Source organism: Protopterus annectens, chromosome 7.part0, assembly GCF_019279795.1.
Source record: "Protopterus annectens isolate FY-2018-M chromosome 7.part0, PAN1.0, whole genome shotgun sequence".
Lineage (NCBI taxonomy): Eukaryota > Metazoa > Chordata > Ceratodontiformes > Protopteridae > Protopterus > Protopterus annectens.
The window spans coordinates 1,482,609,949-1,482,627,946 of NC_056739.1; the positions used below are offsets into that span (position 1 = coordinate 1,482,609,949).

At 44.1% G+C, this 17,998-nt stretch overlaps 1 protein-coding gene across 2 annotated transcripts in view; it reads left to right on the forward strand.

Moving 5' to 3' along the window:
• Positions 1–17,998, forward strand: part of SETD5 (SET domain containing 5) — a 2,687,190-nt gene that overhangs the window by 1,121,892 nt on the left and 1,547,300 nt on the right. For both annotated transcript variants that reach the window (XM_044078031.1, XM_044078032.1), the window contains exon 11: positions 15,762–15,871. In XM_044078031.1, the coding sequence (XP_043933966.1) occupies positions 15,762–15,871 (110 nt within the window). The remainder of the gene's footprint in view (positions 1–15,761; positions 15,872–17,998) is intronic.

The following is a 17,998-nucleotide window of genomic DNA, read 5'->3' on the forward strand; positions in this document are numbered from 1 at the left end:
TCACTGAGTCTGTTCTTAGAAGGCATGCTTGGCTTAAGGAACAAATCTTGCCAGACCATGTCAGCAAAATTACTAGATGCACCATTAAACTAAGAACTCCTGTTTGGCAATAAATCAGAAGAGGTCCTCAAAAGGATTGAGGAAAAAGCTAAATCTATGCAAACTGTTAGAGTTCCTACAAGTACAGCCACCTAGATTCATTAGGCATTGGCCTTCGAAAAACTGGTCCTTTCCAGTCCCTCCCAGACCTTCAGTCCAAACTCAGGGGCAGCAGACCAACAAGATTAGCGTCTCAGGGTATGCACAAATCTAAGCAATGGAGTGCTCCCACTGCTAAAACAGGGAAGTAGTAAGCCACCATCCTATGGTAAAATCTCACAATGACTTATCCTTAACCCTTCCAAGCCTTGCCGAAGTACTTGCACCCTTAGGAAGAAATCTTGCCCTACATGCAAAAAAAACTGGGAATACATCACCCAGGACAAATGGGTCTTGAACATTGTATCCCAGGGATACAGATTCTACTTCCACTCACTGCCTTCCCCAAGTGGATGGCCAGACCCCGCCCCCCCCCAAAACCAGTGGGCAGAGGCCCAAAAGCAAGTGTTTTTTCTTCAGTATCAAGGCTATTCAACCTGACCCAGCAGAACAAAGGGGACAAGATTTTTACTCCAGACTGTTTTTGGGACCTAGAAAAGAAAACCCTTGGTGCCCTATCCTGGATCTGTCTTTTCTCAACACCTTCCTGGTGGTACCAAGATTCAAAATGCTTGCTCTCCAACAGCTGCTTTTTATGCTAGCCAAAGACTCTTGGCTAGCCAGCCTAGACTTAAAAGAAGCTTATCTGCTCATCCCCATAAGGGAATCTTGCAGGAAATATCTACGTTTCAGAGCAGGCTCTATGCACTGTCAGTTCTCTGCCCTTCCCATTGGCTTATCTACTGCGCCCAGGGTATTCACAAAATGCCTAGCTCCAGCCATTGCATATTGCAGGCAGAGAAAAATTCAAATTTACCCATACCTGGATGATTGCCTGATTCAGGCAGACAGTCACGAGTTGCTACTACAGCACCTGACATTTGTAAAGAGACTTCTAACTTCACTGGGCTACACCTTCAACGAAAAGAAATCCCATCTGGTACCCAGCCAACAGATTGTATTCCTGGGAGCAAGCTTGAACACAACTTCCCAGATGCATTCCTCACTCTAGAAAAACAAATTTATTTGACAAACTACTTCAGTCTACTGGCCACCAGAACCCAACTATCTGCAAGAAAAATACTGCAAGCCCTAGGGTTCATGGCCTCTTCCATTCTACTAATTCCATATATAAAACTGCATATGAGGAAACTTCAGTGGTACTTAAAAAGTAGGTGGTGTCAACATTCTCATGACCTGGAAATGATTCCAATCTTTCCTTGCCTAAGGACAGAGTGCCTTTGGTGGGCAGAGGCCTGCTACCACAACAAAGGGACTCCCTTTCACTCAATCCCCTGCCGCCCAAACCCTAACAGATGAATCAGACTATGCATTGGTGGCTCACATAGCAGGAAAATGCATTCAAAACAAATGGAGCCCAAAGCAAGTGCGCCTGCAAATCAATCAAAATGAAATGTTAGCTGTACAGAATGCTCTGACAGCCTTCAAATGCCTTATTCTTCCAGGGCAACTATTGATAAAGATAGACAACACAGTTATGTGGTACATAAACAAGCAGGGGGGAACCCATTCCTACCCACTCTGCAGATTAGCCATGGCTCTATGGAACACAGCCTTGAGCAATCAAGTGCACCTGCAAGGTCAATTCCTGCCAGGCAAACTAAATTCACTGGCAGATGACTTAAACAGAAATCTAATGGACTCACATGAGTGGAGACTGGAACCCAAAATATTCAAGCTTCTGATCCACAGGTGGGGGGGCACCAGAGGTGGACCTCTTTGATTCCACTCAGAACTATCAATTGAGCAAATATTGCACCAGAATTACTCACAGCCAAGTATATAAAGCGGATGCCCTGTCCTTCACATGGGAAAACCTCTCAATGTATGCCTTTCCCCCTCTGCCCCTCCTCTCGCAGGTTCTACTAAAGATCAAACAGGACAAGCCAAGGACAATCCTGCTTGCACTGGACTGGCCACCACTTTTGTGCAGTCTGACAGTAGTGCCACCATGGCACCTGCCTCAGACCCCTTCCCTGCTGTCCCAGCTGGAGGGCTAGATTTTGCATCCTCAGCTACAGCCCCTGAACTTAGCAGGCTGGCTCATTCACTGAACTCTTCACCAGCAACCCTCCGTAAACAGGTGCTGGATGTCATCCTTGAGGCATGTAGGCCTCGTACTAGAATATCCTATTCAGAAAAGTGGAAGACGTACTGTTCTTGGAGCCAGTCTCAGGGAATGGACACAACTGTGCCCAGCTTACCTCATATACTCATTACTTAAAAGAAATGCTCCACAAAGGCCTATCCTTCTCTTCTATTAAAAGTCATGCCTCTGCCATCTCAGCTCATTGTAATACTGAGCCCACCCCTCTTCTCTCATCCTCTGGTCAAACAGTTCCCGAGAGGAGCCAAAAATTTAAGACCCCCCCCCCCCCCAGGAGAGCTCCCACTCCAGCCTGGGACCTTAACTTTGTATTGGAAAAGCTCATGCTTCCACCCTTTGAACCTGCTGCTACAGCAGAGTTAAAATTCCTTTCCTGGAAAACAGCGTTACTCCTAGCCATCACTTCAGCAAGAAGTGTCTGAATTGCAGGCCCTTATGGCCATGGAACCCTTCATTATCTTCCATGCGGACAGGATTTTCCTCAGGACTAACCCATCATTTATGCCCAAGGTGGTATCTAGTGTGGCTTAAAACCAATCCATTAATTTGCCATCTTTTTTCGCTAATCCTCAGAATAAAGGGGAAAGGATCCTGCATTCCTTGGATGTGCACAGGCAGCTTAGGATGTTCTTCGTGTTTCTCTGTTGCAGTCATTACATTTGGGTGATCTGCTTGAAGGTTGCCTTCAGTTGGCTTGATTAACAATGTCTTGGGTCCTGCGTCAGTTGCTGTTCCTTCTTCCATGACGTCAGGGGTATAAAACATGCAGCCGACATCATTACATCAGTCTTTCTTGCCATGCGGTTCCCAAAGCAGTTCGCAAGTGCCATTTGGCCGACTCCTGAAATTTTCGTTTTCGAGTTTCAGAACCAAAGTCTTCAACTAAAAGCCAAGTACCCCGTTGGGGAAACTTTTTCTTGCTCCTTCCCAATGTCAGTAAAAGTTAATAATTGCATTATTTGTGGAAAGCAAATACCTCACAAAGATTTTCATTCGTACTGTATTCCTTGCCTAGGCCCTGACCACGACGTACTTTGTCGGTTTTGTGCTTTATTTAATCAGCGCAGTATCCGTCTGTATATTTTGGCCTCTAAATATTTCGGATCTCGATTTAATTATCCAGAAATGTAGTCTGTTAAGCATCCGACTACCAAAATTTGGCCGCCGAGGTCCAAAACTGCCGATGATGCTTCTAAGCCAGTCGCCAGTTCGCCGATACTCAGTGAGGTGCTTTCGCAGCCCCTGATACCTGCTACTTCTGATCCGCAGGCCTCTACTGAGACCCATTCGGAGTCCGGTATGCCGCAAGATACTTCAGCTATGTAACCTGCGGATGTCTCTACCTTGGATGGGTCCGCAGCGGCTTCTGAGTGTGTATTCAGGCCTACGGATTTGCATATTAAATCGATGCCTCCTTCATTAATAAGGCCTAAATCTCGATCCATAAATGCCCAGGCCAGATGATCAAGCCTCTATGCTTAAACAAAAAATGATAAAAATGGCTGAAGATCTAATAACTCTAATCAGGGGTAATTCAGCCCCCCCCCCCCCCCAAAAGAGGCCTAGGGCTGAGCTTGATTATGAATCTTCTGATCAAGAGTCTTTTTTTCTGAATCTTCTGATGACCTGGATTTGTCCATACCTACTTATGAGGATTCTGATGCAGAGGACTCTATTCCCTCTGCTTCCCCTCCTGAGGATTTTTCTTTTGGGGAAACCTTTCATACTCTGAGGGAGCATTTTCACTAGGAAAACCAGGAATTTTCAAATTCAAAAAAGAGGCTTAGGGATTTCCTTCTCTTACCTCAGCATAGGCCTTTGGCTATTCTTCCTGTACTAGACATTGTTGATGCTTTCTTGGAATCCAGTTTGGCCCCTGATTCCCTGCCTCCTGCTCCCAGTAAACCTGACAAGATGCTACAGGGTCCCAGAGTCCCATAAGTTCCTGTTCAAAAATCCTTTTGTGGATCCAGAGACTATTTCACAGGGGCCCAAGGGCATTAAGGCTTCTACTGCTAAAAATCCTACCCATTCTGATAGACTCCTGGCCGCTGGATACATAGTGTAAAAAAGTTTATACTTCAGCAACCTTGATGATTAGAGTTTTAAACTGCCAATTTCATATGTTAAAATATCAGCAACATGTTATTGGACTACTTTCAACAGAAAATTATGTTGATTCCTGACTGTGGAAAATAGACTTACAGGATTTAATGCATTCTGCTGAACAAGTTGGAAAACATACTATGCAGTGTGGATGTTCATCGTGTTTCACTGTTGCAGTCATTACTCTTGGGTTATCCTGCTAGCAGGCTACCCTCAGTCTGCCAGAATTCCAAAGTCTAGGTCCGGCGTTGGTTGCTGTCGCCTCTTCCCTGACGTTAGTGCGCCAGGGGTATAAAAGATGCAGCCGATGCCATTTTCTTCAATCTTTCTTGCCGCTCGGTGCCCGAAGCAAAAGCAGTTCGCAAGTGCTGGTCGGCCGACTCCTGAGATATTCAAATCCGAATTTCAGAACCAAAGTCTTCATTAAAGCTAAGTACCCATTGGGGAAACTTTTTTCTTGCTCCAGACCGATGTCAGAAAAAGTTAATTGTATTTCTTGTGTGAAGCAAATACCTCATAAGGATTTTCATTCTTACTGTATTCCTTGCCTAGGCCCTGATCACAACGTTGCTAGCAGTTTGTTTTGTGCTAGATTTAACCAACGCACTATTAAGTGTCTGTTCGATTTTGCATTTCATTACTTTGGCCAAAGATTTAATTATATAATGCCGTCGGACCAGCCGACAACCGGAGTTTACAAAAAATGCAAGGACAAGGAAAAAGGATAGCCATCAGAGGTCCAAAACCGACGAGGCCTCTGCTAGGCCGGTCGCCGGTTCGCTGGTTCTCAGTGAAGCGATTTCGCAGCCCCTGGTGCCCACTACCTTAGAGCCACAGGCCGCTTCTGGCTCCCACGTGGAGCCGACTGGGCCTCTGGATACTCAAGGTATTGGACACTCGGAAATCATTCCCTCAGATGGGTCAGGAGCCGCCGAGCAGGCCTCGGGTTCTGAGGGCGTCTTCAGACCTACACAACTATATATTAAGCCATCTTCAGCTTCAAAGACTAAAGCAGCTTTAAAGACAAAGAAACAAGTACAGTATTTTCCTGCTCAGACTTCCATGCCTAAAAAAACGATGCTCAAAATGGCCGAAGACTTAATTACTTTGATCAGGGGCTCCCATCCCCCTCCTGATAAGAGGCCTAGGCAAGAGACAGAGTATGATTCTTCTGATCAGGTTTTTATTTCCTCTGATTCCTCTTCTGAACAGGATTACTCCATGCTTCCCTATGAGGATTCTTATGCTGAAGAATCCATTCCTTCAGCCTCTCCTCCTGAGGGGTTATTCTTTTGGGGAAACCCTGCATACCATGAGGGAGCATCTCCACTGGGAGAGCCAAGATTATTCTGAATCTAAGAAAAGGCTCAGGGACTTTCTGCTACTTCCTCAGCACAGACCCCTTGCTATTCCACCTGTTCTAGACATTGTAGATGTATTTTCAGAGTCCGGCCTGTCCCCTGACTCTTTACCCCCTGCACCTGCTAAGCCAGACAGATACTACAGGGTCCCGGATTCTCATAAATTCCTATATAAAAACCCTGCTGCTGACCCAGAAACTATATCTCAGGGTCCCAAAGGGGTCAAAGCGTCCACTGCAAAAAAACCCTGTCCCCTCTGATAGGGATTCTAGGTCTCTAGACAGATGGGGGAATAACGTCTACACTTCTCCTACCCTGGCTGTAAGGGCTTTAAATTGTCAGTTTCATATGCTTAAATATCAGCAATATTTAATTTCACTGCTTAAACAGAAATTGTTGACAAATACTTGAATGTTCAGAGAACAAGGAATTGCAGGATTTATTGCATGCAGCTGAACAAGTGGGAAAGCATACTTTGCAATGTGGTTATGATTCACTGGAGGCCTCTTGCAGGACCGTTGTTGCAGGTTCTGTTATTAGAAGGCATGCTCGGTTAAAGGAACAGAATCTGCCTGATCATGTTAAAGCAAAATTATTAGATGCACCATTACAGCATAATACTTTGTTACTAAAGCAGAAGAGGTGTTGAAAAAAATGGAGGATAAAGCAAAATCCATGCAGTCAAGGATTTCTTACAGGTACAGCCACCCAGGTTTAGCAGGAACTGGCCTTCTAAAAATTGGTCCTTTCCAGTGTCAGACAGGCCACAAAGAGGCAGATACAGGTGTCCCAGAGGCAGATCTCGGCCCCAAGGCTCATACAGGCCTAAACAGTGGGATGCTCCTACCTCCAAAAGCGGAGAAGACAAATAACAGCCTTACAGGAAACAGTTCCAATGACTTTCCTCTACCAGATCCAAGCACTTTTCTTTTGGCAGCCCCCTTAGGGGGAAAACTAGCACTTTTTTCATCAAATTGGCAAATGGTTACCCAAGACAAATGGGTCCTGAACATAGTGTCCCAAGGCTACAGGTTCCATTTTCACACTCTACCAAGGTCAAAAGGTATGCCAGACCTGCCACACAATCGATGGGCAGAGGCACAAAAACTAATTACAGCCCTCATGGATATGAGGGCCATTCAGCAAGTACCACAACAAGAGCAGGGGAAAGGATTTTACTCCAAACTTTTCCTAGTACCCAGAAAGGACAAAACTTGGAGACCAATACTGGACCTGTCTATACTAAGTACGTTTCTGGAAGTTCCAAAATTCAAGATGTTGACTCTACAGCAGCTACTGCCCATGCTGGGCAAGAAGGCTTGGCTCGTAACTTTGGACCTAAAAGAGGCATACCTGCATGTCCCAATGAGACAGTCTTGCAGAAGATACCTCAGATTCATAGCTGGCTCAATGCATTACCAATTTTCTGCACTGCCCTTTGGCTTATCTACTGCGCGCAGGGTCTTCACAAAATGCCTGGCACCAGTAATTGCATTTTGCAGACAAAAACGATTTCAAATATATCCCTACTTGGACGACTGCCTAATTCAAGCAGAGAACAAAGATATTCTTCTAAAGCATCTGGCGTTTGTAAAAAGATTACTAATTGGCCTAGGGTACACAGTAAACAAAAAGAAGTCAAAACTAGTGCCCTCTCAAGTGGCAATATTCCTGGGTGCAAGCTTAAATACAACTGCCCAGATGGCTTATCTCACGCCAGACAAACAAAAGCATCTGACTACTTACTTCAAGAAATTGGCAACAAAAACCCACTTATCTACAAGGAAAATCCTGCAGGCCTTGGGTTTCATGGCATCCTGCATTCTACTAATTCCATATGCCAGACTGCATATGAGGAAACTGCAATGGTATCAAAAAAGTGTTTGTCCATTGCCACAGCCTGGAGACAGTAATTGCACTAATTCCCTGCCTGTAACAGGAGTTTTGATGGTGGGCAGAAGCCTGTCACCACAACAAGGGTCTGCCATTCAGTCTACCCACAGCCAGACAGACACTGACAATGGATGCATCAGATTATGTATGGGGGGCCCATATGGCAGGAAAATGTATTCAGGGCACATGGCCTGCAAACCAGATGCATCTTCACATCAATCAAAAAGAGATGCCAGCTGTTCAAAATGCCCTGACAGCTTTCAAAGACCTGCTTCATCCAGGACAGTTACTGATAAAGACAGACAACACTATGGTCATGTGGTACATAAACAAGCAGGGGGGTACACATTCCTACCCCCTCTGCAGACAAGCAATGACCTTATGGGACACAGCATTGGCTTTTCAAGTTCACCTGCAAGCACAATTCCTGCCAGGAAAAACAAATACTCTGGTAGACTAACTAAGCAGAAACCTCATGGATCCCCATGAATGGAAACTGGATCCACAAGTCTTCAGCATGATAATAAGGAAATGGGGATGCCCAGACATAGATCTATTTGCCTCCCCTCACAACTGCCAATTGCAGAGACTTTGCACAAGGATTTATCACAAGCAAGCATGGAAAGTGGACGCCCTATCCTTCAGCTGGAAAAATCTAACAGTATATGCCTTTCCTCCACTGCCTCTCCTTCCCAGGGTACTCCTAAAGGTCAGACAAGAGAAGCCAAAAATGATACTGATTGCACCAGATTGGCCATGCCAGCACTGGTACCCAATCCTAAAGAGCTTGTCTCAAGGTCCAGCATGGATATTGCCTCAAACTTCTCACTTGCTGACCCAACAAAACAATCAAATCCTGCACAGCCAACTCGGGACCTTAAATCTGGCAGCATGGCGGATAATGTAGCCATTCAGAACACTCCTCTTTCAAAAGCTGTTTTGGATGTTATCTTGGAGGCCAGGAGGCCCAGTACCAGAAAATCTTATGCAGAGAAATGGAAGAGATTCTGTGCTTGGAACCAGGAACACGGCATTGACACGTGTGTACCAAATATCCCTCAGATTTTATAATACCTAACTGAGATGCTGAACAAAGGCCTTTCTTTCTCATCAATTAAGATTCATGCCTCTGCCATTTCTGCCCATTACAATGCGGAACCACCTATCTTTTCTCATCCTTTAGTAAGGCAGTACCTCAGAGGGGCCAAAAACATTAGGCTTCCAAGGAGAGCACCAATTCCGGCCTGGGACCTCAATTATGTCTTGGAAAAACTCACACTGCTTCCTTCTGAGCCAGCATCAACAGCAGATATAAAAAACAGCTCTGCTCCTAGCAATAACCTCTGCAAGGCGAGTCTCTGTGTTACAAGCACTCGTGGCTGTGGACTTGCATCATTTTTCATCCAAACAGGGTTTCTCTGAGGACAAACCCAACATTTATGCCTAAGGTGGTGTCCAGTGTGGCCCTCAACCAAACTATTCACTTGCCTACCTTTTATCCAAATCCACAGAACAAGGGTGAGAAAATTCTGCTTTCTTTGGACATACACAAGCTACTTTGCTTCTACTTGGACAGAACTAAAGCTTTCAGAAAGACTGAGCAACTTTGTCTCATATGCTGCGGGATCACAAGGAAAGGCCATCTCAAAACAGGCTATTTCTAAATGGATAGGCCATTGCATCCATTTCTTCTATTCTCAACATGGCAAGTCAGTGCCTAAGGGCATTAGGCCTCATTCCTCCAGAGCAGCAGCCACTTCAGCAGCCTTCCTCAGAGGAGTACCAACCAAAGATATCTTAGAGGCTGCAACCTGGAGTTCAGAGCACACCTTCACAAAGCACTACCACTTACCTCTTTACTCGAAGTCCAGAGCAGGCTTTGCCACTGCAGTCCTGCAGGGCCTCATAGCCTCTCCTAATCCTATTTAGCCCAGCCACCCATCCTCAGCTTTGGGATTCAACCCAAGAGTAATGACTGCAACAGTGAAACACGATGAATATAGTACAGTTGTGTACCTACCATAAATGTAGATGTTTGAGTGTATTCACTGTTGCAGTCCAGGTTACCCACCCACCATCCCCCTTTTCTTTGCTGGGTCTATCTGCATTTCTCTATCCTATACAACCTATTTGGTGTATTTGCTTGTAGATGAAGGAAATGTTATTTTTGTGCATGCATTTTTATTGGCATATTTTTCAGCCTACCAATTTAGGGGCACCTGACATCTGGGGCAAGAAAAACTGAAGAAAATGGCGTCAGCTGCATCTTTTATACCCCTGGCGCACTGACGTCAGGGAAGAGGCAACAGCAACCGACGCCGGACCTAGACTTCGGAATTCTGGCCGACTGAGGGTAGCCTGCCAGCAGGATAACCCCAACATTAATGACTGCAACAGTGAATACACTCTAACATCTACATTTATGGTAGGTACACAACTGTACTTTTTGATTCTTTAGAGGCCTCTTGCAGGGCTGCTGTTACTGGGTCTGTGCATAGAAGGCGTGCTCGGCTTAAGGAGCGGTCTTTGCCTGATCATGTTAAAGCTAAATTGTTAGATGCTCCTTTAAATCAGGACTGCCTATTTGGCAACAAGGCTGAAGAAGTTCTTAAAAAGATGGAAGATGAAGCTAAATCTATGCAAACTGTTAGATTTTTTTACAAGTTGAGCCTCTTAGATTAGCAGACACTGGCCGCCTAAGAATTGGTCCTTTCCAGCCCCTTCCAGGTCTTCTCAGGCCAAACCCCCAGGCACACCAAAAACCCCAATTTTCAGTCCCAGGGGGACATAAAACTAAGCAGTGGGGGGCCTCCACTTCCAAATCTGGGAATAAGACTCCCTCCTATGGTAAACTGTCTCAATGACTTCCTTTTAAAATTTCCAAGCACTTATCAACTGACTACCCCGTTGGGGGGAAAGATTGCTCTTCATGCAAAGAATCGGGAACTCGTTACCCAGGACAACTGGGTTTTAAATATTATGTCCCAGGGATACAGATTTCACTTCCACATGTTACCAACTCCAAGCGGGTGGCCGGACCTACCCCCAAATCAGTGGGCAAAGGCCCAAAAACAAGTACTTACTCTCTTAAGCATGGGGGCTATTCAACTGGTATCAGAAGAGGAAAAGGGACAAGGTTTCTACTCGAGACTTTTCCTGGTACCCAGAAAAGACAATTCATGGTGCCCTATCCTGGACCTGTCTACTCTAAACACCTTTCTGGAGATTCCAAAATTCATGATGTTGATTCTTCGCCAATTACTTCCTATGCTAGGCAAAGACGCCTGGTTGGCAACACTAGATCTAAAAGAAGCATACCTGCACATCCCAGTCAGGGAATCTTGCAGAAAATACCTACGCTTCAAAGCAGGCTACACACAATATCAATTCTCTGCACTGTCCTTTGGCTTATCTACTGCGCCCAGGGTATTCACAAAGTGCCTAGCTCCAGTGATTGCATTTTGCAGGAAAATAATTATTCATATATACCCTTATCTAGACGATTGTTTAATTCAGGCAGAAAGCCAGGACATACATTTGAATCATCTGACGTTTGTAAAAAAGGTTTCTAGCTTGTCTGGGGTACACCATAAACAAAAAGAATTCACAACTGGTACCCTGTCAACAAATTGCATTCCTGGGAGCAAGCTTGAATACAACTTCCCAGATGGCTTACCTCACGCCAGAAAAGCAAACTCATTTGACAACCTACTTCAAGCAAGTGGCCGCAAAAACCCCGCTATTTGCAAGACAAATACTGCAAACCTTAGGGTTCATGGCCTCCTGCATTCTTCTAATTCCATATGCAAGGCTGCATGTGAGGAAACTACAGTGGTATCTAAAAAGCCTATGGAGTCAACATTCTCACAGCCTAGAAACAATGATTCCTATCATTCCTTGCCTATGCCTAGAGTTCCTTTGTTGGGCAGAGGCCTGCCACCAAAACAAGGGACTACCTTTCACACCACCCCCTGCTGCCCAAACCCTAACAACAGATGCATCAGACTGTGGATGGGGGGCTCACCTGGCAGGGAAGTGCATTTAGGGCAAATGGAACCCAAGTCAAATGCACCTGCATATCAGTCAAAAAGAAATGTTAGCTGTACAGAATGCTTTGACAGCCTTCAAGGACTACATTATTCTAGGACAACTAATGTTAAAGACGGACAACACCACGGTTATGTGGTACATAAACAAGCAGGGGGTTACACACTCTTACCCCCCTCTGCAGACTATGCATGGCATTGTGGAACTCTACCTTAAGCTACCAAGTGCACCTACAAGCTCAATTCCTGACAGGAAAGTTAAATACACTGGCAGACAAACTAAGCAGAAACCTTATTGACCTACACGAGTGGAAACTGGAACCAAAGATTTTCAACATGTTGACAAGCGAATGGGGGAGCCCGGATATAGACCTGTTTGCCTCTCCCCAGAACTACTAATTGGACAAATTTTGCACAAGGACTCCCCACAAACAAGCCTGGGAAAGTGGATGCTCTGTCCTTCAGCTGGAAAAACCTATCAGTCTATGCCCCCCCGCTGCCTCTGCTCTCCAAAATACTACTAAAAGTCAAACAGGAGAAACCAAGGAAGATTTTGATTGCTCCAGACTTGCCGCGCCAACACTGGTACTCCCTCCTGCGCAGTGTCACTGTTATCTCCATGGCACCTGCCTCAGACTCCTTCCCTGCTTTCTCAGCAGGAGAACCAGATTCTGCACCCTCAGCTTCCAACACTGAACCTTGCAGCCTGGCTAATTACTTAAATTCTCCCTTACCATTCCTCAGCAAACCTGTGATGGATGTCACCTTAGAGGCAAGGAGGCTGAGAACTAGAAAACCTTATGCTGAAAAATGGAAAAGATTCTGTGCTTGGAACCAGTCTCAATCGATGAGCACAGCAGCACCCAATTTACCTCAGATTTTACAATACTTAACTGAGATGCTTCACAAGGGCTTGTCTCTTTCCTCCATTAAAATCCACGCCTCAGCCATTTCAGCTCATTATAACACAGAATCTCCCCTCTTCTCTCATCCACTGCTCAAGCAATACCTCAGAGGGTCCAAAAAGTTGAGATCACCCAGGAGAGCTCCTACCCCAGCCTGGGACCTTAACTTTGTATTGTAGAAACTCATTCTCCCTCCTTTCGAGCCAGCTGCTACTGCAGACTTAAAATTTCTTTCTTTGAAAACAGCTTTCCTTTTAGCAATCACTTCAGCTAGAAGGGTATCTGAATTACAGGGCCTTATGTTAGTGGAGCCTTTCATCATCTTTCATGCGGACAGGGTATCACTCCGGACCAATCCATCCTTAATGCCCAAGGTGGTATCCAGTGTGGCTCTAAATCAGTCCATCAATTTGCCAACCTTCTTTCCCAATCCACAGAACAAAGGGGGAACGGATTCTGCATTCCTTGGATGTGCACAGACTAAACCTCAAAGAAAATCTGAACAACTGCTGGTAGCATTTGCTTGCTGGGGCAGAGGTGAAGGCTATTTCAAAACAACCCATTTCTAAATGGATAAGCGATTTGCATTAATTTTAGCTATAAGCACCATGGAAAACTTATCCCCTAGTGGATCAGACCTCACTCCACCAGGGCTGCATCTACTTCTACAGCCTTTTTCAGAGGCGTTCCTACCAGGGACATCCTAGAAGCTGCTACCTGGAGTTTTGCACATACTTTAACCAAGCATTGCCATTTGCCAATTTTCTCTAAATCCAGAGCTGTCTTTGCCACTGCTATCTTGCACGGCCTTATAGCTGCTCCTAATGCTATCTAAACTCCTCCTCCCAAACATAGCTTTGGGAATCTACCCAAATGTAATGAATGCAACAGTGAAACACGAAGAACATAGTACAGTTGTGTACACTTACCATAAATGTAGATGTTCGAGTGTATTCACTGTTGCAGTCTTGGTTATCCTCCCTCCTTCCCCTAACTTCTTTTGGCTATACCTCTACTTTCCTTTACTATGTTTAAAAGCCTTTTTGGTGTATTTGCTTTTTTGTTGGAGGTATACCTTTGTGTTTTTATATTTAATTGCTCCCTGTTAGAGGGGCACCTGATATGGTGCAAGAAAAACTGATGCAATGGCGTTGGCTGCATGTTTTATACCCCTGACGACCTGGACCCAAGACTGTTAATCAGGCCGACTGAGGGCAACCTACAAGCAGGATTACCCAAATGCAATGACAGCAACAGTGAATACACTCTTAACATCTACATTTATGGTAAGTGTAAACAACTGTACTTTCTATCTGGACAGGACTAAACCTTTCAGAAAATCTGACCAGCTGCTAGTCAGCTTTGCTACAGGGGCAGAGGGCAAGGCCATTTCAAAGCAAACCAGTGTTGAGCACTGTGAACAAACCTCTTTGATCTGAGCTGTGCCACCATCTGGCTAATGGACGGCATGTTTTTCTACAAAGGGGTAATCTGCAGGCAGATTTATAGCATACATGGGTTGGTACGTTATGGAGGGTACAGTAAGTCAGTTCCACTCGTGTATTGCTTGATGAGCAAGAAGTCCTTGCGTGCTTACAACTAAATGTGGAACTGTCTCTTTGCCCTGTTTGCAGAACAGGGATTTGAAACCGCTCTGTGGTACGGGCTATGCAATTTTGAAATAGCTGCTATGAAGAACATTCAGCAGAATATAAATTGTGTTAAGTCCAAGGGACATTTATTCCATTTTGGTAGAAATGTATGGTGCAAGGTGCAACAGTTAGGGCTGGCCCATCTCTACAACACCAGTATGCCATTCCAGATTGCAGTCAAATCCTTTATTGCACTAGCATTTGTGCTGGAAGAGGATGTGTTACAGGCATTCCAGGAGCTGTATGAGAGCTTTCCACCAGATGGGAAGGAACTTATAAAATACTTTGGGGACTGGTATGTAGTTGGGCGAAAGAGGATGTTTGCAACACGATCCACTTCTGCCTGCAGGTTTCCCCCACATCATTCTGGAATGTGCATGATCTAAACACTTTTTCTGCCCCGTACACAGAACTCAGCAGAGGCGTGGCATCGCCAGCTGAAGTGTTTACTTGAGTCTAAGGCAACTAATCTGTCGTACTGATGCACACACTGGTGCAGGAGCAGGATAGGATTGAGGAGTTGAGGACCAGTCTAGCGAGTGGTTGCCCACCGTCCCATAAACGACGCTGGTTGGTGTAGAGGCATGCACAGTTTGAATCTGTGCTTGCACACAGGGAAGCATACAATACGATGGAATTCTTAAAGGCTGTGGCTAGGGTTCTGCAAATATTAAGTGTACGTGCACGGATTTACTGTATGTAAGGGGCTGTTCCTGATTGGGAGTGCTTCACTGGTGTTGAAAGGTGTAGGATGCAATGACACGGACAAAATGCTTGTCTAAGGTGTTGTAGGGTGCATAATATAATTGTCAAAAGTGTATGGTGTATAAAGTACAAAATAAAAAGCAGCATTCCTTTTTTTGGTATTGAGTTTCGGACAACTCGTACTCTGCATCTTTAACAGTCGGATTTTTGGGTTTTCGGTTTTGTGATCTCGTAATACTGAAATTCGATATTTCATTATTTTGAGATTGCAAAGTGGACCTCTATATATATATATATATATATATATATATATATATATATATATATATATATATATATATACATATACATATACATATATATATATATATATATATTTATATATATACATATACATATATGTATATATGTGTATATATGTGTATATATATATATATATATATATATATATATATATATATATATATATATATATATATTTTGGCTAGAAGACGTGCTGTTGAGATGAGTTTGTAGAAATCCCTGAATGTGCGATTTACAAGCTATTTGCCATATTCTTTCTAAATTGTTATGAATAAATGAAGGATCTCAAATAGATCAGCTGATATGGTAAGAACATAGCTTTTTTCTGGTAGAGTTCATTTGTTTGAAACCTTAACTAGGTGTGAACTTTCTTGGGCATCTGCATTTTAAATAGTTGAAAATGATCTGTGTGTGTGTAGGGAGTGGCTGTCAGATTTTTCTTTTTATTTGTGATTTTTGTTTAGGTGCGGCATATGATTGCGGACAGAATGATCCACCTGTGCATCTACGCAATTGCTGATATTTGCAAAGACGCAGAGATAACGATTGCCTTTGATTATGAATATAGTAATTGGTGAGTCGGGTTTTATACTTGGCATTGAATTTTGTAGTATACCTGTCACCAAATTTTGCATTGGAGATGTACTGCATGCTACAGAAGTCACCTAATTTTTAGGGTGCAATTAATACAGACTAGGACAGTAAATAAATTACTATTCTACAAAATGTAAGTTTGTAACTTGTGTTTTACATACAAATGTAGAGATAAATGGAGTAAGATAGTCAATATTCAGCTGTGCATAGACTGTCTTCACAAAATTGCTCTCTTTTTCCCTTACTTCAAATGAATTACTTTTGATGTGTTTGTTATACAAGTTTAAAGTAAAAAGGTTAATGAAGGTGAAGAGAGAGAACAGATTGACATAGTTTCCATAATGGATCTCTACCGATGTAAAGGATGTTCTTTGTGTTTCACTGTTGCAGTCATTACATTTGGGTTATCTGCCTGCAGGTAGCCCTCAGCCGGCCTGAATACCAGAATCTTGGATTCCTGTGTTGGATGCTGCCTCCTCTTCCATGACGTCAGGTCGTCAGGAGTATAAAACATGCAGCCGACTCCATTACATCAGTCTTTCTTACTGCGCGGTGCTCGAAGCAGAAGCAGTTCGCAAGTGCTGGTCAGCCGACTCTTGAAATTTTCGTTTTTGAGTTTCAGAACCGAAGTCTTCAAACAAGCTAAGTACCCCATTGGGGATCCTTTTTCTTGCTCTTAGACCGATGTCAGTAAAAGTTAACAATTGTCTTACCTGTGGAAAGCAAACACCTCATAAAGATTTTCGTTCATATTGCATTCCTTGCTTAGGCCCAGACCACGACGTCCCTCACTGTCGGTTTTGTGATTTATTCAACCCCTGACTATTCGTAGTCTATTTTGGCAGCAAATTATTTTGGTACTCTGTTTAACTATCCAGAAATGTCGGTAAGCCATCCGATTACCGGTATTCCAAAAAAGTGTAAAGATAAAGACAGAAACCGCATAGGTCCAAAACTGCCGACGATGCTTCTGCTAAGCTAGTCACCAGTTCGCTGGTACTCAGTGAGGCACTGTCACAGCCCCTGATACCCACTACTTCAGAGTCGCAGGCCTCTGCTGAGACCCATTTGGAGTTTGGTATGCCGTGAGATGCTTCTTCGACTATGGAACCTGCGGATTTCTCTACCTTTGGATGGGTCCGGAGCTGCTGTGCAGGCACTGGCTTCTGAGGGTGTATTCAGGCCTACAGACTTGCATTTCAAACAGACACCATCTTCTTCAAGGCCTAAAACTTGACCCACGCCTAGAAAACAGTTGTCCAAACCGCATGGTCAGGCCCATATGCCTAAAAAACAAATTATAAGAATGGTTGAAGACCTTATTACTTTAATTAGGGGAAGCCAGCCTTCCCCCTCTAAGAGACCTAGAACTGATTTTCCTTCTGATTTTTCTGATCAGGATTCTGAAATTTCTGTTTCGTCTGATTACCAGGATTTGCCCTTATCTACCTATGAGGATTCTGATGCAGAGGATTCCATTCCATCTGCGTCCCCTCCAGAAGATTTCTCTTTTGGTGAAACCTTGCATACTCTTAAGGAGCATTTCCGCTGGGAAAGCCAGGATTACTCTTGACTCCAAAAAGAGGCTTAGGGAATTCTTAATCCTCCCTCAACACAGGCCTTTAGCTATCCCTCCTGTCGTGGACATTGTAGATGATGCCTTCTTGGAATCCAGTCTGGCCCCAGACACTTTACATCCAGCTTCCAGAAAACCTGACCGGTATTAGAGTACCTGACTCTCACATGTTCCTCTTCAAGAATCTTACTGTTGACCCAGAGACAATTTCCCAGGAACCTAAAGGCATTAAGGCTACCAATGCCTAAAAAACTCTCTTATAGAGATTCCAGGGCCTTGGACAGATGGGGTAAGAAAGTATACACTTCTGCTACTTTGGCCATTAGGGCCTTAAACTGCCAGTTTCATATGTTAACGTATCACTTGCATATTATGGGAATAATTAAACAGAAAATGATATTGATTCCTGAGTCTGCTGAACATAAAGAATTACAGGATTAAAGCATAAACATACTTTGCAATGTGGTTTTGACTCTTTAGAAGCATCTTGCAAGGCTGCTGTCACTGGGTCTGTACTTAGAAGGCATGCTT